This window comes from Leptonychotes weddellii, chromosome 7, assembly GCF_054177405.1.
Source record: "Leptonychotes weddellii isolate Sample4059 chromosome 7, ASM5417740v2, whole genome shotgun sequence".
In the NCBI taxonomy this organism is placed as follows: domain Eukaryota; kingdom Metazoa; phylum Chordata; class Mammalia; order Carnivora; family Phocidae; genus Leptonychotes; species Leptonychotes weddellii.
Window position 1 is genome coordinate 126,545,611 of NC_138375.1, and position 21,554 is coordinate 126,567,164.

General features: G+C 45.2%; 1 protein-coding gene across 1 annotated transcript; it reads right to left on the minus strand.

The window, feature by feature from the left end:
- Window positions 1-8,444: 8,444 nt before the first annotated feature.
- FAM170A (family with sequence similarity 170 member A) lies at window positions 8,445-13,514 on the minus strand. Its single transcript, XM_006738407.3, has 5 exons — window positions 13,022-13,514; window positions 10,932-11,072; window positions 9,478-10,258; window positions 9,160-9,218; window positions 8,445-8,565 (listed from the first exon to the last, which is right to left on the minus strand). The coding sequence occupies exons 1-4, from the start codon at window positions 13,089-13,091 to the stop codon at window positions 9,212-9,214; spliced, it is 999 nt and encodes a 332-aa protein (XP_006738470.2). The 5' UTR covers window positions 13,092-13,514; the 3' UTR covers window positions 8,445-8,565; window positions 9,160-9,211.
- Between the last annotated feature and the right edge of the window lie 8,040 nt (window positions 13,515-21,554).

Here is a 21,554-nt window from a genome sequence, read left to right on the forward strand (position 1 = left end):
CCTGGGAGCTGGGAGTGCCCTTGGTTGTGACATGCTGCCAGCTTCCTGCCCCAGAATCCCTCATCTTTGGGGGTTTTTTTCCAGCTGCTATTTCCATTCAGCTGTTACAGGTGCCAGACCCCTTTTTAGGTCCTGAGGTGATTTTGTTTTTTAAATGCCAAGAAAGCTCTGCCTTGTATAATCTTTGGAGGTTTCACTGATTTCACATTGCTCTTAATGGAACGAAGGCATGATGGCCTCTGGCCAAGCCTCATACGAAAAAGAGAAGAAAAGAACTGCCCACACACTGCTCCACTTGACTCCAGTGACCTCTATGGTCCCCCCACAGAAGAATATGAGTTTTCTATCCATGCTGATGTCCAGTTAAACTCACCCCAGACGTGGTCACCTAAGTGACTTTTCTGAAACACTCATGTGACAGAGTCATTTCTCTGCCTAACACCTCCAGTGAATCCCCTTTGTCCAAAGAACAAAGTTTAAACTTGTTAACATGGCCGATAAAACCTTGCCTCCCTTCCTGGCCACATGTCCTGTTACTTGCCTCCCACGGATTTCATGCCCCAAACATACTGAAGAGCATACAATACTCTCCTCATCTTAAGGGTTCAGAACAGACTGGACCCTCTTCCTGAAATTTTCTTCCTTCCCTCCATCGTTGCCTGGGAAGGTCTTGAAAATTTTCTGCTCATCCTGCAGATCTCCCCGATCACTTCCTTTAAGAACTCTCTCTGGTCCCCCCACCAACCCCTAACCCTACCGCTGGGCTCAGTTAATTGACCCTCCTGTTTATACCCACAGAGACTCTACTTCTTCTATTAGGCAACTTATCTCCTATGCCAGTTAATTAATTAATTGATTCCTATGCTTATTTATCTATCCGTCTCTCTGAACTATGGGCTCCAGAGAGACTGAGATCTTATTTTCTTCACTACTTTGTCTCAAAACCTAACACTCAACACATGACAGCAATCCAACTGATGAATGAGTGAATGAATGAAGGACAAATGAATGAATGCATGACAAGCTGGCCAGGTGTATAAGGTCAATTCCATTCCTTACTCCCTTACCTACAATCTAAATCACAGCCCAGGACTTCTGGTGGTCCTCCCTGATCCTGCAATATTTGTGAAATCCCAGCAATATCCTTCCCACCCCAGACACTTCCACTTCTGATCATCTGTTCTCCTTGACTCTGGTAATACCAGTGAGCCTAAACCTGACCAGTCTTCTCCTACCACATCTGAAATTCTCTGACACAGGTGCAGCAGCTTCCTTTCATAATGCTATGACAGATCACAGAAGAGACAAAAATCCTTCAGCACACTTTAGGGGGCAGCACAGGTCTTTGGGGTCTGGGCGATGCCACCGTCAGCCCAGCAAACTCATAGTATTTCTATGGTATCAGCCCTGCCTTCTCGCGGGGATTGAGGGCCCAAAGAGCATATGAGAATTTTCTGGACCTCCATTGCTGTAAACAAGCTCTACCTTGAAATATAATTTGGATGGAACCAAATACAGAAGCTTACAACAGTGGATGTGGCTAAGGTTTGGCTCCATGATTTCCCTTCTGGGAACTACGTGTAGTTCATTGTTGTCTCAGCAAGCCATAAGAGGTAAACTTGAAACTCAGACCTTTCCCTGGTTCTCAGAAACATCCAAGCCTGGGTCTGTGTTTCTAAAACCAGATATTCATTCTCTGCAACACTAGAGCCTGGCCATGCATCCAGAAATATAACAGGACTATTCTGTCTGCCTGGGAACCTGGGATCTTTCACATTGCTCATGTTAAGTCTCCCAGGCCAGCAAAACTTCACCCATAAAGGGTAAAAGGTATATTAATCCCAAGTTCACAAACCTTTTCATCTCTTATTATTTATATGCAACTAATTCTAGGAAGACTCCATTTTGAAATGGAAACGTAGTTGTAAGGATGGGACTCACTTTGGGACTCCCCCCTTGTATATGGGCTTCCAGATTTGCCAAAAAGCCATTAAGAGGAAGGTTCATCCCACCTAAGGGAAGCCCAAGGATGTACTTAGAGTCAAATACTGGCCATGGCTTCTCAGCTACGTCCATAAAGGATTTGTCACCGTACCCAGATGCCCTCAAGCAACTTGTGACTGTCCAAGAGCCAGTGTGTACCCACCCTTAGCTGCCTCCACCATAGCTCATCTGTAGGGTTGTCAGATGTTGTCAGTAAAAATCCAGGACATCCAGTTAAATTTGAACTTTAGAGAGATAATACTTATGTTTTACCATAAGTATATCCTTCATAAGATGCGGGGCATACTTATATTAAAAGTGTATTCACTGTTTTTCTGACATTCAAATTTAACTAAATATCCTATATTTAGCAGTCAAATATTACTCATTGGAAATGGTGGAGACTCATAAGGACCCCAGAGATACCTCAGAGAATCTTTGACTTTTATTTATATACCCTAAGCAGTGTGAACATGAATTTTCCATTCCAATTTATAGGCTATAATGAAGTATAGCCTCAATTTTCAGTCTTTCTCTACTTGTCATTGTCAATATCTTTTTTATTCTAGATTATGTTTATTTTTTTCCAACCTCAATAGCTCATCAGGAAGTATTTGAAAGTTCATTAGACAAAAGAAAAACAACATGAATCTGAAAAATTAAGAGAACCGCCTGGTGTTTAGTGAAAAAGTATTAGGAAGATTGAAAAAGCCAAATTTAATAAGCAAGTCTCTCCAAGGATATTTTCATAGCTTGATATCCTCCCACACTCTAAAAATATGATTGCATCAAGAATGCAGAACTGCTAACCACATGGAAGGCTTCCTTGTGAGTCTATCAAATTGAAGATGCTGTGTACTAAGAAGTGAGCTGACTAGCTGCCCCAGGGGCACTGGCAAGTGGTGGAGCCCTTCTAAGGGCCTGAATGGAAACAGCAAGCTTTTCTATGGGTCTCTACCCTGGCCCTAGGATTACCACACTCTTGGTACTTGTCAACTCAAAGTAATGTTTTACCTAACTTCACTTCCTTGTAACTATTCAGACAGCATACTAGCTTCTTGAATATAATTTATGTTATGTCAAGTCTATCTTTAAAATTTGGTAGGCAATATTGAATCTATAGCTTCTAGTCCCTGGCTTACCTTGATCCAGCTGCATAAGGGTTTTTTTAAGAGTCAGTTTACTTACCCCATGTAACAAGCTCATGCTTGTTTTGGAGATGTAAAAACTTAACATGATATTTAAAGGTTTTAATGGCAAAATCATACAGTCTTCCAAACAAAGACAATAAAGCAGAATGATTAAAGTCATGGATTTTGACTTGCTCCAATGTCTCAGGCAAGTCACCTGAGTAAATGAAGAATTTATTCATGCCTCATCTGCCCTTATCTGTCACAGAGGGCTTATAACGGTACCTGTTTGATGGGTATGTCATGAAACTTACATATTATAATTACATATAAGCAGTTAGAAGAGTACCTGACACAGAGTAAGCACTCAGCAGATGTTTACTATTAGCTATTGGAAAATTTCACCATGAAAATGGCTCCTTCATCAATGGATGAGTCAAGAGGAGAGAGTAAATGACAATATCACAGCAAGTTGGTGGGGACCTAGTTCATACCTACGTGAAAAAAGGAAAGTGTGTGTGTGTGTGTGTGTGTGTGTGTGTGTGTGTGTGTGTGTGTAGAAAAATGTATGAAAGTTTGTCTATCAAATGGTTCTTCATGTTAACTTTGAGGATTGGAATACACTGGGGAAAGATTAAAGAAAAAAATTAAGTTTTACTCCATTCCTCTATCATTTGAGTTTTTACACATTTAATATATTCTTTGTGAAATTTTTACAAATGTGCCAGGATAAATGTTTTGAAGTTTTCCTGACATGCCGGTATTGTTATTTTGGCATTGCTGGCATTTCTTGCTGTCTTTGGATCTACACCCATTGAGTCAACAGACCATTCTGGAGGGAACAGACGATAGGACAGAAATGAAGTGAGAGAAAAGGAGTCTGGGAAGTGGGAACACCTTATCATAACCGTCCTTTGGGGAAAGGATATGATGGCAAATGAGGCAAACTTCCTACCCGTGTGATGAAAAGGACTCCTTGGACAGAGTCTTCGGGCACATAGACAAGAGAACCAACCAGAAGGGAACACTCACACACCCATCCCACACCCACACACGCAGAACAAGCACTCTGAGAACACTCTGCTTGTCTCCAGGTAAGCATGTGTCTCCAGTAACCAGGACTTGACCCATGACTCCTCAGCAAGAGACGTACCCAGATGGAACCCATCCAGCTTCTTCTGTGTCCACTCTGCCAGGACATGGTCCACACCCCTAGAGAGGTGGTGGGAGTGATGATGGGGAGAGGGAACCCCTGCCCGTGCTGGGTGAGATCAAACAGAACCAGCTCAGAACTCCCCTAGGCCAGATGTTGCATTCAAAAAAAAATACTCTGGCTATATGGGCACCTCATCAATCTTGAAATCTCTTAGTACTACATGACTTAGTACTTATGACTACAGTGTACAGTAATCTCAGGCATGAATAAATCCTTCATCCACCCCCTCAGAGCCTCCAGGCTAGTGCAATCCGGTCCCAGCTGAACCCAGGGCTGCAGAATGAGAACAAAGTTCCCAGATGGCTCCAGTAGTCGTTCCCACAATCCCTTAGACTGGATAAGGCTCATCCTATGATATAATGGCACCTGACCCACAGAGTCATTCTGCGGACTCATTAATCCACACAAATACATACAAATACATTCCCTAATTTGTTTTATGTGTGATTTCCTTCCAATTTTTGTTTTATGGTTTCTTTGGTTTTCTATTCACATGGATTTTGGGACACATTTACCCCATGACTTTTATCTAAATCATCTTAAATGGATGCTAATTCAAAGCTGAGCTTGGGCAGTGGTCTAGGGACTCTAATTTGCTGGAAGCTATTCTCAGTATGAGCTTTGTGTTTAGAAGGGTTTGGAATGCAACCGGCTATCTCCATGGGCCTCCTTTTGTGGATCACCAGACAGGGAAGCTTCCATGATTGCAAGAGCACCAGTGAACTTAGCACTTCTCAACAACCAAACATTCTCTAATTTGTGAGGGATAAACCCCAAATGTTTATGAGGAAATTAGGGAAGGAGACTGAGAGTTGACCAAAATCAGGAAAAAAGGAGTCAGGATAGTAGAGAGACAAGAAAAGGATCTTAAAAGATAGAAAGGAACTGGCAAAGAAGAAAGGGAAAAAGCAAAGATTCCTCATGGGTTCATCTGTTTCAACAAAGTAAAGAAGGATTATTGATCTGTGAAAACTGTGGCATAAAGAGGATACAGTTTATCAGAAGGTGCTGAGAATAGAATGAGAAGCATGATTATCAAATTATACATTCACTGCAGGGATATGTTAAGGGGGGCACTTCAGGAGGTCAGTAAATGCTCAGGAGAGATAACAGTAAAAAGTTGTCTTAGAGGGAAGATGAGTCTCGTACAGTGTGTATCAGAGGTGGACAAGTGTGAGCAAGCACTGAATGGATAGGGATCCCTGCTTCCTTCACTGAGGGAAACCAGGCCCATGGCCAGCCTTGAAAACAAGGAGAACTTCAGGAAATCCTTGTGGTAGTGACGCTAGGTTTCATTCATCAAGACTTGAGAAAACACCCTCGACTCAGATCTCCTCTTTAAAGTCCATCTTTCCTTCATGAGCTTAGTTTGGCCTTCTCCCTCACCCCCAAGCTCTGTGGTGACACTGAGCAGCAAGATGAGTCATTTGCATCTTCCACCTGCTGTGGTCCCCATCAGTGGAGGACCAAAGGCAGTGACCAAATAATGGGAAACAAGAGTGATCAGGAATAGATACCGACAGAGCAGAACTTTCTGGGACAGGGTGGTCCAAGTCAGTTGCATGCGCCTGGCATCACCCCAATTATGAGCATCTTTAGAAGTTCTCAGAAGGCAGAGCCTGGCTATCTGGATGCTCTGCCCCCTCAGAGTCCACTCAGAGACCTCAATCACAACTTCAGTCCCCAACATCTCGCCTGTGTCTGCTCAAAGTTTTCGGATTCTCCTTTCCTCCACATTTCTTTAGAGAGGCCGGAAGGGGGAGGGGCAGGGGGGAGGAATATGGAGGAATGCTCAGGGCAGCCCTGACTTCCCTGCAGGACACCTGGCATTAACCTCCTACCTTCTGTCTCCTTAGATCTTCCCATTTGGAGGAGTTTTTAACTTCTTGGTGCTTCCAATTGCTGGTGGAGGTAGCCTGTTACAAGGTGGCTGAAGGCAAGCGACAATCCCTCAGACAGCCTGGCCCTTCTTGACTGTCAAGAGAAGTCTGGAAGCTCTAAGAAATACTGTTTGCCCAGAGAAAGGATGGAAACAATCCAACTGTCCAGTAATGCCTGAATCGAAAAAAAAAAAATGATGCTATATGCATATGGTGGAATAACATCAAACAGTTAAATAACAGCCCTAGATCGGTACAAATTGACACAGATAAAACATGAAAATATAAGACTGGTTGAAAGAAAATGTGATGTACAATGTTAGATTATGATTATATATAAACATATATATAAAAATTTGGACTGGATACATTCAAAACTCTGATACTGGTTAACTCTGAAGAGTGGGAGGGAAGCTAAAACTAGGTCTAGAAAAGGTTATGTATTTAAAAAGTATCTATAGGAGCACCTGGGTAGCTCAGTTGGTTAAGCATCTGCCTTCAGCTCAGGTCATGATCTTGGGGTCCTGGGATCAAGCACCGGGTTGGGCTCCCTGCTCAGCGCGGAGTCTGCTTCTCCCTCTGCCTCTGCCCCTCCTCCTGTTCATGATCTCTCTAAGAAATAAAATCTTTAAAAATAAATAAATAGATAAAATAAAAAGTATCTATAAAATGAATTACTCATTATCCACAGAACATATTATTTACATTTAATATCATTGTTTATCCAGGAAGCCCAAAAGAACACACAGATAAACTAGTAAGACAGTTCAATAAGGTGGGTGGATACAAGGTCAGCACATGTAAAAATACATCAAGTTTCTCTAGATTAGCAATAACTGCCCACTGCAGCACCCTGACTCGCACCCACAGGCCCTCATGTGACTCCGTGCTTTCCAAAGAAGTCTCTCTCCAAGCAGGAAGAACGACCAGAACTCTCACTGTGTAACCTGCATACTACCAAGGTACATGGAATCAACTCTAGGTCTTTGAAGCTGTCAGCAGAAGACCTTGGAAGGCAGGAGGGAGGGGAGAATTCCCGGTGGGCTCAAGGAACAAAGGAACCAAGGGGAAGATTACAGAGCACAGCAGACCAGAGAGTGAGTAGAATCTCCCAGAGGCGGTGAAAGTATGGAAGGGTAGACAAGCTTCAAATTCTGAATTCTTGGAATGACCATTAAAGGAGGCACTGGGCATCTTGAGGCAAAGGGATGTGGACATGCAGATGGCACCCCCTTTGGAGAGGCTGGGAAGCTTGAAGCCAGTGGGGAAGCTGGATGATGATGATGATGATGATTGAAATACTAACGACAACACCAGATCACAGGAACCATGGTTGATTCAATAAAGCCCCATGAAGGCCCCTTTCACATCTTGAAAAAAATCCATGGGACTTTGGAATTAGACCTGATTCTGCTTCATTTTATAGAATCTCTGAACTTTGAATTATTTTCTTCTATCAGTTCTCTGAAGACTGGCTTTGGCCCCCCCACTCAGATTAGAAAGACACACTGCACCCCACTTACCTTTCAGTCCATGGACAGCCTCATGCATTGAAATGAGTCTTCAGTGCCTTCCAGATGTCTGTAGTTCCGGGGGGTCTGGTAGCAGTGGGGTGAGGATGAAGTTCAGGGATGACTGCGTCCAAAACTTGAGCAGCTAGAGTAAGAATTTATTTGGCAATTGATCTATTAATATCAAAACTGGAAATAGCCAAGCTTATTGGCTGAAACTCTGATTACAACCATTTCTTCCTCTAATTCCTGATTGTGGTCAGACGGCTTCTTTTTGATCGCTATGACAAACTCCCACCAACCCTGGAGGAACCTGTTCCACGGACAGCTTCCACATGCAGACATGTCTCCTCTGCCCCCGTCCAGGCCAGACCTGGGGAGACATGCACAGCACCCACCAGCCCCCCGAAGACCGACCGTCCCAGGGCTTTCAGTCACAACCCCACGGTTTCTAGAGCACCTGCTACTTACAAGCAACCTCGTTGGAACTCAGCGTGTTTGTCCCAGTCTCATGAAAGATGTGGAAGCCAGCCCTGTGAAAACAGTCACACGGAAGCCTCATTCAGCAGCATGAGTACCGCTGCTTCTGGAAAAGGACTGTGGGGGTCTCTGTGGTGCTTACGTGAAACCTAGTTCACCAGCCACTAGCGAGACTGATGTACTTGGTGGGTAGATGGATAGATAATTTTAATTCAAGAATATATCCAGGCAAGGTTTGGAAAACAGCCTTTATTGCATATGACATTTATGTGGTCCTATGATGCTAGACGGAGTGCTGGTTCCTTCACCTTCCTTCACATCATTGGCATCCTCTCTGCTACTCTCCCCAGGGTCCTGTCTTCTCCCTGGAAGCGATTTTAACAAATAAGGCAGAGCAAGAAGAGACAAGATGCGACGTGAGCTCCACTAGTCAGAGTAACCCTTCACCTCTGTCTTAAAGCTCAGAGCCACACACACCAGAGTGAATTTATTTCCAGATCTACCACAGCCCAATCAAGGTGCTGGAACATTTCCAGATCTCTTAGGGCCTCACTTCCGTGTTTCTCCTTCTCCACACTCCACGTTGTCCCAGAGTGAGAGGCCAGCTCAGGCTGAAGGCTCTCACACGTCAGACCTCTGCTCCCGCTAGGCCCCTTGTCCTTCACACCACTCCTGACCCCTGAGGTTGTGCTGAGCTCTCTCAGCCCCAAAGGCCCACCTGGCAGTATTTGCTCTTAGAGTTCAGGTCAGGTGTGGAGACACTGAGGTAACTGCCCATCAAAATTCTCACTTTCTCGTTTAAGTCAATGGAGGTCAAGTCCCCGGAAGCACCAGGTCTGGCACGAGCTGATGCAGCTGCAGAGCCACCAGGGAACCCAGTGTGGGCCTGTGGCCCCTTCCCCTAAATTCCTCTGGGACCTCATGACATCGGCCCAGATGATACCAGCCTCAGGCCTTACCTCTCCCAAGAGAAGGCCACACCATCTTCCGGGATCTTCTGGCTCATGAATCTCAACTGCTGTGTGGAAACCAGAACAAAGACACTTTGTAGTTCAAGAGAAAAGGTGCTCTGTGAGCCTGAAGAGCTCAGGACAAATCCCCACTTACAGTCAGACCTGGACAGGAAGCCAGGGGCCCGGTTACCCGCCTCCCCCTTCAGGTGTCCCCTGAGCTGTGAAAGCCCCCAGCTCTCCCTCCCAGAGGGGTGAGCCTGGATGGGAGAAACATGGCAGCTCGGAGAAGACGCAGCTCCCTTGGCACCCCCAGCCCCTGCTCACTTCTTGTCCTTTGGAGAATGGAACACACAGCCTGGGCACTGGCTCCAAGGTCGCTTGGGGCCGAGGTCTTCCTGTGTGGGCTGCTCTTCCTTCTTCTCCTTTTCTTCCTGCCTCTCTTGCTCTTCCTCCTCCTTCTCCTCCTCCTCCTCCTCCTCCTCCTCCTTGTGGGCGCTCTCTGCTTCCACAGTGCCCGTCAGCTGAGCCATGGTGAGGTGAAACACGTGGCAGCTGAAACCTTCCCGGATCCCATGCTGCACGTGCTCCTGGAGGATCTCCAAGGTAGAGAAGACCCTGCAGCAGGCCATGCACCTGAAGCCAGCCTCCACTGTCACCAGCCAGTCGGGGGTCTTGGCCCTGGGTCTCTCCGCAGCTGCAGGCGACCCAGGTGGGCTGTCTGACTCTGCCCGTTCCTCGTGTTCCTTCTCCTCCCCACTGGGCTCGCTGTCCGACAGCAGGTTTCTGGTGGACACGTCAGAGGGGGGAGTCCCTACCCATACGTCCTCGGGAAGGGTCACTTCTTCCATCTTTGGCGGCTTTTCTAGTGACCCCGAGGTCTCCAAGATCTCCCAGGAGACAGCCACACCCTTTTTCATTTGTACCTGCATGTAGTATATTTTCATGCCCTTTTCCTCTTTGTTTCTGTACAGAGAGGACACACAGGTCTTATAGGACGAAGGGGACGAGGAGACATGGCGTGAGGGGGGAGCAGTCTCCCCTTGTTCCTGAACCTGGGATAGGGGTGTTCTAGGCTGGGGACTGTCTTGAGGTACTCTCCGGAGTCCTGGGAAAAGAAATTAGAGACATGAGAATGTGAGTGGGGGAAGCCCAGAAGCTGAGGGGTCTTCAGATGTGAAGATGCGTGGTGTGAAGAGGCTGGCGTTGGTGTTCATAATCGGGGTGGTGTCATCCAGGTGCTCTTCATGTGTGTGTAGGGATGCTAGCAGCGTGTCGGTATACAGGGGTGTGGAGTAAGGTATGTGGAGTAGCATGCATGGGACGTTGGTGGGTTGAGTGTATCTGTGTTACCATCAGTGTGTTGGTGGAATGTGCACAGTCATGGAGGAGATGGTACTGCGGATCCCATGTCTGGATTGGGGGTGGGGAGTGGGGGTTTGTGCTGAGAATGGATGTGTGTGGACTACAGCTGTATGCATCAGGGCATGGGGATCTGAGCTGGATGGTCCTGTTCCAGTGCTGGAGGCCTGGGCTGAGGAGCTCCATCCTTCTCTGGAGGCAAGGGCAAAGGCTGGCCCATGCTTCTTAACTTCCCCACTATGGTTGCACCAGGGCTCCCCACCCCCTCCCACACTGAGCTCAGAGCCATGCTCTCCTAACAGCAACACCAGCTTCCTGGGCTCCTCCACGGAGCCCTGACCACCTCTGATTGTCTTGGGTTTCTTCTTGCCCTCTCCTGGATCTATGTGCCCCATGCCCAAGGAGCCCTGAACCCTTACCAGCATGGATGAGCTTGCGTGGAGAAGAGACACAGGAGAAGTATTCAGAAGCAGAGGACACCTCCCCTACCGCTGCGCCCCAGCCTTTGGCCACCCCAGTTGACTCAAGCTGAGGGGCATCCTCCTGTGACTTCGAGACTCCTAGAAAGATATGAAAGCCTCAGTAATACGGTGGGTGGGGCATGTTTGGGCATCATTCACCCGTCCAACAAGTATTAACCAAGTGACATATGTCAAGGGCAGTGAATACACACGGTTCAGAGTCTGGTCCCAGGTGGATGCTCCTGTATTGAATTACTATCAACACTTATTTTGTTAGTGTCTGGTTAGGAATGAAGGCCTGAGTAGGTCTGAAATGTGAGAATCGTGTGTATCAGCCCAGCCTTTCACAGATGTGGGGCTGGTGTGATGAGTAGGGTAGAAACGCATCCATGGAGAGTTTGGTGCATAGTTGTTCAGGAATTGTGCAACATGTAACCATTTTATATAATAGGTTCTGTACTTATGGTGTGTATTCAATCATTTATTCATTCATCCAGCAATAGTCAGAGAGCAGCTACTATGTATCAGGCACTATTCTAGGCTCTGGTAATGCTGAACATTCTAGTAGAAGACAGACACTAGACAGAAGTATGGTCAGTGGGCGCCTGGGTGGCTCAGATGGTTAAGCGTCTGCCTTCGGCTCAGGTCATGATCCCGGGATCCTGGGATCGAGCCCCGTGTTGGGCTCCCTGCTCAGCGGGAAGTCTGCTTCTCCCTCTCCCTCTGCCTCTCCCCTGCTCATGCTCTCTCTCTCTCTGTATCTCTCTGTCTCAAATGAATAAATAAAATCTTTAAAAAAAAAAGTATGCTAAGTGTATGTCAGCTGGTATTAAGTATACACCTGTTGCCAGAGTTAGCAAACAGAAACAGAGGATGCCCTGTTACATTTGCATTTCAGATAAACCACAAACAATTTTTTAGTGGAAGCTTTCCCATGTAATACTTGGGTGATGCCTATTTTTAGTGTAAGTATGTCCCTTATGGCATTTGGGATATATTCATACTCCAGAGTTTGGTGTACGAGGAGAGGACTTTGACACCCATGGATGGTTTGTGAACACAGTGTAGGAGTGATGTTCATATCTCCCTATATGTTCTGTGTATGATTTAATAAAGTAGCATAGGTGGAGATGTGCGATTTTTTCTGTACAAAGTGTATATGGGTGTGTAAGAGACAATCTCATGAAACTCCCTTAGTAAGAGTTCTATATTCACTCTTACATGTTTTGAGTGTCTCCCAGATCCAGGCATGGTGATAGGAACTTTACAAGGCCAACATCACATCCGAGGACACCCTATCTGCATTCTCCCCACTGCTCCCCCCATCCCATCATACACACAGAGGCAAAAATATCTGGCCAATCACTGCCTCCTCTGTCCTATCCCAGCTGCTGCCTGAAAACCTGCCTCCTGTCCCACCTCCAGCCCCAGGGCTCATCCTATACTCTTCAGGGCCATGGGCCTTGCGGAAACTGCCGGGCTCCAATACGGGGCAGAAGGCTCCGGCTGGCTCTCTGGCATGGATCAGTGGATAAATTCTTCCTGCTAAAGAAATACCATGATGCCATCGCTAGACAATCTCCTTTCTCACTTCTCAAAATATTTTTCAACAAGGCTTCTCTTTGCTCTTCAGTAAAAGGGACAGCACAACCCACAGATCTTCATCAGCATCCTTCGCAACGCTCCCACACCCCACCCAGTGACCCCAGAGGAAGATGGAACAAAGAGAGTAAGAGAGAATACAGGACTGAGAAAAGCCATCCCCTGGGAGTCTGGGCCAGCAGGACCCCGGCCTGCTACGAGTCCAACAGAGCTCCAGCCCTGAGCAGACCCAAGAGAGAAGTCCTCAGACAGGCAGAGCTGACTCCCCACCTGCCAGGGGCATCTGGCCCTCCCCGTGCCATCTCACACCACAGGGATGCTCAGGATGGACATGGCAGCATCCTCAGATACTTCCCCGGGGACACGTGCTCCTCCATCCTACCTTCCTAGATAAGGCTCAGGCTAGCAGCAGCCTTTGCACCCCAGACAAGGTGCCCAGCGCATACCTCCTCCCTGCTCGGCACTTTCCGGGGACTCTTCACTTTCCAGATGTTTCCTCTTTTGTCGCTGTTTCATGGTACCAGCAACAGGAGTTGCTTAGAAGATGCCTAACACCCAGCGCCTCCTTTTCCCTACTGGTTGGCCCTCCTTGACTCTCGGGAAATTCGTTGAGGTGACCCGATATGAATAAAAATCATCGAGTCTCCTAAATGGCTGAGGAACTCAGACCACATAGAGAACCAGCAACACTGCCCAGTGCTCGCTCCAGCACAGGGCTGTTAAGGTTCAAAGGTCACCCGGCCCCCAGCGGGGGTTCTCTGACCTGAATGATGACATCAGAGCATTCTGAGGACCTGGATCCCACACAGTCTTTGCAAATGCACAGACCCCATGTTCAAGAACAATTCCTCTCTCCCCAGTGGAACGTCTCCCATGAATTCAACTCACATCTTCTTAAGAGGGTAGGATATTTTGAGATGCTCATCTGCTCATGTTTCATTTTTTTTCCCCTTTCTCCCTTTATTTTTTTACCCTTTTTGTTCTACATTCAAGCGGGTAGCAGACTCTGCGTTCTCTGGCCAGAGAAGGGCATGGCAGGACTAAAAGCAGCAATATCATGCTCATCATCTTGGCTTTTATTTCTAAAATCCCCAACTCCACAGAAAAGACAGGATACTTGAGCAGAAACCTAACAGAAGCAGGAATTCTTGAAATTCAGTACTTACTGTCTTCTTTTCCTACTGAGTTGTTGAGAGGTGCCAACTGTCAGGTCTGTGGATCATGGAGGAGGAGTCTCCAAGGCGTGGTTAGAGGGGAAGATGTGGCAAAAACTCCAAGAGGAGAAGGCTGTATTGTGCATACAGGCAGAATCAGGGCAAAACCTGTCCCACATGTGGCACAAGAGCCACCAAACCCTAAGGAGGCACGGCAAGCAAGCTGAGGAACATCTAAGCTACAAGTGTGTCCTCCCATAAATAGCAACCACGCTCTCACCTCAAACTTCATTCACTGTGGCTCCGTATGATCTCCAAATAGGGATGGGTGGAAATCCAAACGGGACACCAGCAGGATCAAGGCTTAACATACGAATCAGATGGAGTTACAAAAACAATTCTATCCTATTTCTTGTGTACCTCTGCTTGTGGGCTGAAATGTATACCAGTTGTAAGTGGTGACCCATCTGGATGCTCCTGATTCCAGTCCAAAATGAGAGACACCGCCTTTTGAGGCAGTACCGGTGTGCGGGGATGAGGTGGACCTCCCCGAAGTCACTGACACCAGGAGTGGTGTCACTGGACCAAGGTGAGTCCCAATGTGAAGGGCACTGTGGGACGTCACGGTCTCCAACAGCCAAGACTGAAGACAGGACAAATGCAGCCTTGCAAGGATTTGCGGAGGAGATTCAACCTTCCCGTTTCTTGGAGAATCCCGACGTAAGAAGGGGCAAGGAGGACTTTTTAAAAACTCCTTGTGGCAGAAATTTTCAAGCATACGCAAAGTGAAAGAAATTGTCTAATGGGGATGTGGCTCCATGGACCTATCACTCAGCATGAACCATTACCGATACTCTCTCATTCTCGTCCCATCCACCACACCCCTCCCCCATGCCACATATAAACAGTTAGCTTTTCCCTCATTTGTTCTAGTTTAGATGTTTCTGGGAGTATGTGGGGGTGGGGGAGAACTGTATTTTGAAGAAAATCTCAGACATATGTCATCTCTCTCTAAATGCAGCAGTATTTATATCCAATAGATAAGGAGGGTTTAAAAAACAAAAAAACACAGCAGCACTATCATTATCTCACCCAACAAATTTAACCACAATTTCTATCATTTAATAACCAAGCCATACTCGAACTCCTCCAATCATATTAAAATGTCTTCTTTTATATCACATTCATTAAAATCAAGATCCAAACAAGGTCCACATGTTACACCTGGTCAATGTGTCCTTTAGTCTGTGACAATTCTTCCTACCTGTTGGGGACCATTCATTTGTTGAAGAACCTGAATCATTTCTCCTGTAGTGTTTTCTGCAGCTTGGAGTGGTTGACTGTATTCTTTCGATGCCATTTAAGTTCCCCTACTACCCATATTTCCTTCTGAACAGGTAGTTAGAGCTGGAGAATTAATTAGATTAGGTTCAGTTTCTTGTTATTCCAAGATTATTTTATAAGTGGTGTTGTGTGCCTTCCTATTACATCACAACAGTAAACACATACAGTTGTCCCATTTTTAACGATGTTGAGATTGATCAGTGGGTTCCTGTGCTGTCAGCTTGATCCCTCCATGATCATGATCCCATCAGCCTTTCAACAAATAGAATTAGGAACCACTGATGATCATGACTTCTAATTTAGGAGTTGAAATTTCATTAGGAGTTCTAATCCCTTCATTCCAAGGAAAATAATTCTCTTTTCTCCCCCCTGCACCCATTTTATCCCTCCCCTCTGGTAGCCATCTATTTGTTCTCTGTATTTATAGGTCTGTTTCTGCTTTTGTTTGTTTGTTCAGCAGGAGGAAGTTTCTTAAGGCATCCTTCTTAGACCCAGAATTTCTGAAAGAGTTGAACCTCTCCTTTCGGCTCAGGTCAGGATCCCATGGTCTCACGGGCTTCCTGCTCAGTGCTGAGTCTGCTTCAGATTCTTTCTCCCCCTCTCTCTGTCCCTCCCCACTCATGCTCTCTCTCTCTCAAATAAATGAATAAAATATTTTTTAAAAAAAAAGAATCAAACCTCTCTTTACAAAAGGAAAGATGATTCCAGTGGTATCAGCTCAGGTTTTACAAGCTAGGACCAGTGGGATTTATCATGGTAAGGAAAAGCTAGGTTGGGCTATACCTTACTCATTCCTTCTTCATTCATTCTTCAGTCTGTAAATCTTTATTGAGTCTCTACCATGTGCCAAGCTCTCTAGATCCTCAAGGTTGAACAGTTATGAACAAAACAGATAAAAGGATTTTCTCTCAAGGAGCTTAATTCTAGAAGAAAAGACAGATAATCTTCTAAAATACATAAAATAGGGGCGCCTGGGTGGCTCAGTCATTAAGCGTCTGCCTTCGGCTCAGGTCCTGATCCCAGGGTCCTGGGATCGAGCCCCGCATCGGGCTCACTGCTCCGCGGGAAGCCTGCTTCTCCCTCTCCCACTCCCTCTGCTTGTGTTCCCTCTCTCGCTGTGTCTCTCTCTATCAAATAAATAAATAAAATCTTTAAAAAATAAATAAATAAAAAATAAAAATAAAATACATAAAATATGCAGTAGGTTAGATGCTGACAAGTACCATGAAGAAAAAGAAAACAAAGCGAATTTGGGTCTATAGGCAATGGGGCATTTCTATGTTAAATGGGAGGTCATGGAAGTCTTTACTCAAAAGATCCCTTTCAGTAAGACCTGAGGGCAAATAAGAAAGTTTACAGCTAAGGTTATATTTTCCAGATGAAAAAAAGAGGTTGGAGTCCCGGACAAGGGTGGCTTGGCCTGTTAGACCATCACAAAGAAGCCAATGTAGCCAGAGCCGAGACAGTAAAAGAGCGGTCAGAGAGATAATGAGGGACCAGACAGTAAGCTATTGTCAAGATTCTGGCCTTTTCTCTGAGTGACATGGGAAGCGTGGAGAGTCTGGAGTGAATAATTACATTTAAAAAGATCACTCTGGGGGTGCCTGGGGGGCTCAGTTGGTTAAGCCTCCGACTCTTGATCTCATCTCAGGTCTCGATCTCACAGTTGTGAGTTCAAGCCCCGTGTTGGGCTCCACACTGGGTGTGGAGTCTACTTAACAAGAACAAAAAAAGACAAAGAAGAAGAAAAGAAAGATTGCTCTGAGGGCAGAATCAAGAAAACAGGGGGCCTACTGGGGCACCTTCCTGACTCAGTTGGTAGAGCATGCAACTCTTGATCTCAGGGTCGTAAGTTCAAGCCCCACGTTGAGTGTGGAGCCAACATAAAAAAAAAAAGAAAGAAAAAATTCTGAAAATAAAGACAAATTCATCTCTTTCCTTCCAAAAAAAAAAAAAGAAAAGAACAAAGAAAATAGTCGGCCTATTGCAATTATCCAGGAGAGAGATGATCCGTAAAAGGAAAAATAAATAAACATGAAACTAAAGACTTCATGAAAACTAAAACCATTTGCTACGTGAAAGACCCTTGTAAGAGTAGGAAAAGACAAGCTACAGACTGGGAGAAACATTTGCAAACCACATACCCAACAAACACATAATATCTATAACATGTAAAAAAACCTCTCAAACTCAGAGTAAAAAAGGAAACAATCCAATTGGAAAATGGACAAAAGACAGAAAGAGATGTTTCAGGGAAGAGGATGTGCAGAAGGCAAATAAGTGCATGAAATGCTGTTTTATGGCATTAGCCGTTAGGATCATGCACACAAAAACCACAATGAGACACCACTACATACCCATCACACAAGCTCAAATAAAAAACTGTGACAATACAAAATGCTGCAGAGAATGGGAAGAAAGTCTAGTATTCATACACTGCTGGTAAGAACAGAAAATGACAGCCACTCTGGAAAAGAGTATGGCACTTTAGGGACGCCTGGGTGGCTCAGTCGGTTAAGCGTCTGCCTTCGGCTCAGGTCATGATCTCAGGGTCCTGGGATCGAGCCCTGCATCAGGCTCCCTGCTCAGCGGGAAGCTTGCTTCTCTCTCTGCCCCTCCCCCTGCTTGTGCTCTCTCACACAAATAAGTAAATAAAATCTTAAAAAAAAAATAAAAGATTATGGCACTTTCTTAAAAAAAAAAAAAAAAAAAAAAACTAAATCCAACCCAGCAATTGCATTCTTGGGCATTTGTCCCAGAGAAATGAAAAGCCTGTTCATAAAACATCCACATGAATGTTGGTAATAGCTTATTCATGATAGCCAAAACCTAGAAACAACTCAGATATCCTTCAGTGGGTAAATGTTGAAATAAACTGTGATAAAGCCATACCCTGGAATTCTATTCAGCAAGAAAAGAGGAATGAACTCAGATGAATTTCCAGAGAATTATGCTGAGGGGAAAAAAAAGCCAGTCCGGAAAAGTGACATACTAGATGATTCCATTTATATAACAGTCCTGAGATGGCAAAATTATACAAATGGAAAATAGGTGCAGCGTTAAGTAGTTAAAGGGTATGGAAATGTGGGAGGAAGTAGGTGTGGCCATAAAATGGCAACATGAAGTATCTTTGTGGTCATGGAACTGTTTTGTGTCTCAATATCTAGGTTGTGACATTGCACTATAGTTTTGTAATATGTTTCAATTGGCCAAAATGGGTAAAGTTTACCTGTGATCTCTCTGTATTATTTCTCACAACTGCATACGAATGCACAATGATCTAAAAATTAGAAGTTTAATTTAAAAACAAACAAACAGGGCACCTGGGTGACTCAGTGGGTTAAGCATCTGCCTTTGACTCAGGTCCTGATCCCTGTGTCCTGGGATGGAGCCCCTCCCCCAAGCAGGGCGCCTGCTTCTCCCTCTCCCTGCCCCACCCCCCCGCCCCCATTCATGCTCTCTCTCACTTTCTCTCTCTCAAATAAATAAATAAAATCTTAAAACAAACAAACAGAACTAAGAGTACTTGTTTAAAAATAGAGGTGGGTGGCTATGGGATTCAGGTAAAGAATTAGCTTGATTCTCTAAACAAGTTTTTCTTAGCACTCGTGCATGTCTCCGTGGAGGGCACATTAAGGAAATCCTCTTGCTATCCACAGGAGAGCAGGGAAGTTTACCCTGGAGAAAACACTTTATAAACCATATTCGCTGCACAAATGTGAGGTGCAACAGTTACCCTCAGGAGCTGGAAATCCAAATGTTTTTAAACTACAATGGACCGTGAAGTTCTCTAATCCAATCTAAGATTATGGTACCAATTCCACCGTAGGAGGTGGTGGTTCCTCCAAACAAATCTCCAACACCAGCTGTGTGTCCTATAACTCAACTCAAGGCTGACACGATCTACCCAGAGACAGCATCAGATTCCACAGGTTAAGGAGTGAGTCCTACAAGACTTCCCTAGCCCACCTACCCCCTCTCCAAAGACACACACACCTCAGACATCAGTCGTCACCTGTCCTTCTTACCAACTGGCTGTAGATGGGAGGGTCCACTGGCCTACTGCCCTTGGGTTCAGTCATTTGGCTAGAGTGGCTCACAGAACTCAGAGAAACAATTTGCTTACAACATTACTGGCTTATCATGAGAGGCTATAACTCAGGAACAGCCAGATGGAAGAGATGCATGGCACAAAGCATAGGGAAAGGCACGGAGCTTCCGTGCCACTCTCCCCAAATCTCCATGTATTTCACCAAACACGAAGCTCTCTGAACCCTGCCCTTTTTTGGTTTTTAGAGAGGCTTCATGACATAGGCATGATTGATTAAATCATTGGCAAGTGAGGATGGATCCAACCTCCAGCGCCTCTTCCCTCCCCAGAGGAGGGCGGTGGGACTGAAAGTTCCAAGGCTCTAATCATGTGCTTCGTTCCCCTGGCAACCAGCCCCCACCCATAGGTGCTTCCAAAGTCACCTCATTAACGTAAGACACCTTTATGGCTCTTATGACTTAGGAAATTCCAAGAGCTTTAGGGAGCTCTGTGCCAGAAACAAACATATTTTTCTTACTATATCACACAACCACCTTCAATTTCTACAGCAATGCCTTCAAGGTTGCCTCAAGATAGTCTACATCTCACTATTTCCAATGATAGAAAACTTACTTCCCCTCAAAGCAGCTGGGACATTTACCTACAGAAAACTGGATAAACTCTTAATTTAAGGAAAGGAAGCGTCTCCTAGATCCCTGAGTTTTCCCCTGGTTCATCACAGCTAAACTCTTTGGATACCTTATCAACCAAGAAGAAGCTTCGTTATTTTATTGTAACAAGTAACAGTAGCTTCAAACAACAAAGGTTCGTTTCCTACTCCTTACATAGGCCCACTGTGGGCTGGCTAAGTTCCCTCCTCGATGTCCTCCTTCCCGGATTCAGGCTCATAAAGCCACCGGTGTTGGCCATTACTGCCAACAGTATTCTGGAGTCTCACACCAGCATTAAATGTTCTGTCCCAAAAGTAACACATCACTTCTATCCAAAACTGTTGACCACAATCTTGTCATGTGTCTCTCCATTTTCCAGACTCCTCAGGCAAAAATATTGTGAACAGTACTAATGAATAGCATAGAGACCCTGTAGAAAGACCCTAATCCCTCCCCATTAGGTAGGACACCTGACAAAACCATCAAGTCACATATTTACAGAACTACACCTAGAACTCAGATCTCTTGGATCATAATTCAGAACCTTTTCCTACCATGTTATGTTAGGATTTTTATACCAGGACAATGTAGTTGGGATTATATGGCGTTTGCTTAGTTTTTTGTTTTGTTTCTTTCTTCTAAATAGATTTCAGGAGAGAGAGGGTTCAGGAGTTCCTAAAACACTTGCCTTAAACTGGGAAATAATTTCACTGCCTTTTGAAATGTGTGACCTAGTAAAGATTAGATGCCTGGGAGGCTTTTATACTCTGAATTTAGGGAATACAAAGGAAACAGTCTTCCGAAGACTTCAAGCAACAGGCAGAAAAACTCTCAACTCTCACTTCGCTATTTTGATGACCCGTTGACATTCCAGGTCTCTGAGTAATAAATAATGGTGACAAGAGCTAGAGTTTAGCCAGAATAAAAGTATATATAATAGCGTGGCAGCCCCTGCAGAACCAAATACTACAGTAAACACTTTAGCTCAGTCCTATTTGCTCACAGGTCTGTGCAAAGTAACAAATGGTTCTAAAACATTTATTCCAAATAGCTTTCGCTCTTATTATTTTAAAGGTCACTTGTATGCCAAATATGTGCTCCGTGATGACAAAGAATGCATATACGGGAGGAGTATTTATGCACTGAGATATGCTGCTTATTTTGCTCCTGCAGATCCAAAGCACATCTAATGAATTAACGACCATCTTCCACTCTTCCCCAAATTGGGGACAAACGAATATGTCGTTCCCAGCCTTTAACCCAGCCTGGTCATAGTTGTTTTATATTAGTGTCCTGCTCAAATTGTCAATGGCTTCTGCATTAAAATCTAAAACATTCCACCTAGTATTCAAAGCTCTGCAAGGTTAAGACCCCTACTGAGTTTTCCAGGTGACAGGACAACACCCAGCTTCTTGCCATGGCTCAACTGGACCAGACTTCCCCGCCTCAGAGCGTGGTCCTTGCTTAAATCATTTCTTTCCAAAGTAGAGATTTTCAGGGGTGCCTGGGTGGCTCAGTCAGTTAAACGTCTGCCGACGGCTCAGGTCATGATTCCAAGGTCCTGGGATCGAGCCCCGCATTGGTCTCCTTGCTCTGCGGGGAGCCTGCTTCTCCCTCTCCCTCTGCCTGCAACGCCCCCTACTTGTGCTCTCTCTCTCTCTCTCTCTCTGTGTCAAATAAATAAAATCTTTTTTAAAAAGTACAGATTTTCAAAATACACTCTGTATTTTTTCTTTTTATATACAATGCTATTATATGCCATTAACTACACTCCCTGTGC

Excerpts from the sequence above, each read along its gene's own strand:
- FAM170A (XM_006738407.3), bottom strand. The coding sequence starts at position 13,091 with ATGAAACAGCGACAAAAGAGGAAACATCTGGAAAGTGAAGAGTCCCCG. Across the intron at positions 11,073-13,021 it reads AAGTGCCGAGCAGGGAGGAG|GAGTCTCGAAGTCACAGGAG; the intron begins GTATGCGCTGGG and ends ATATCTTTCTAG. Across the intron at positions 10,259-10,931 it reads ACGCAAGCTCATCCATGCTG|GACTCCGGAGAGTACCTCAA; the intron begins GTAAGGGTTCAG and ends TTCTTTTCCCAG.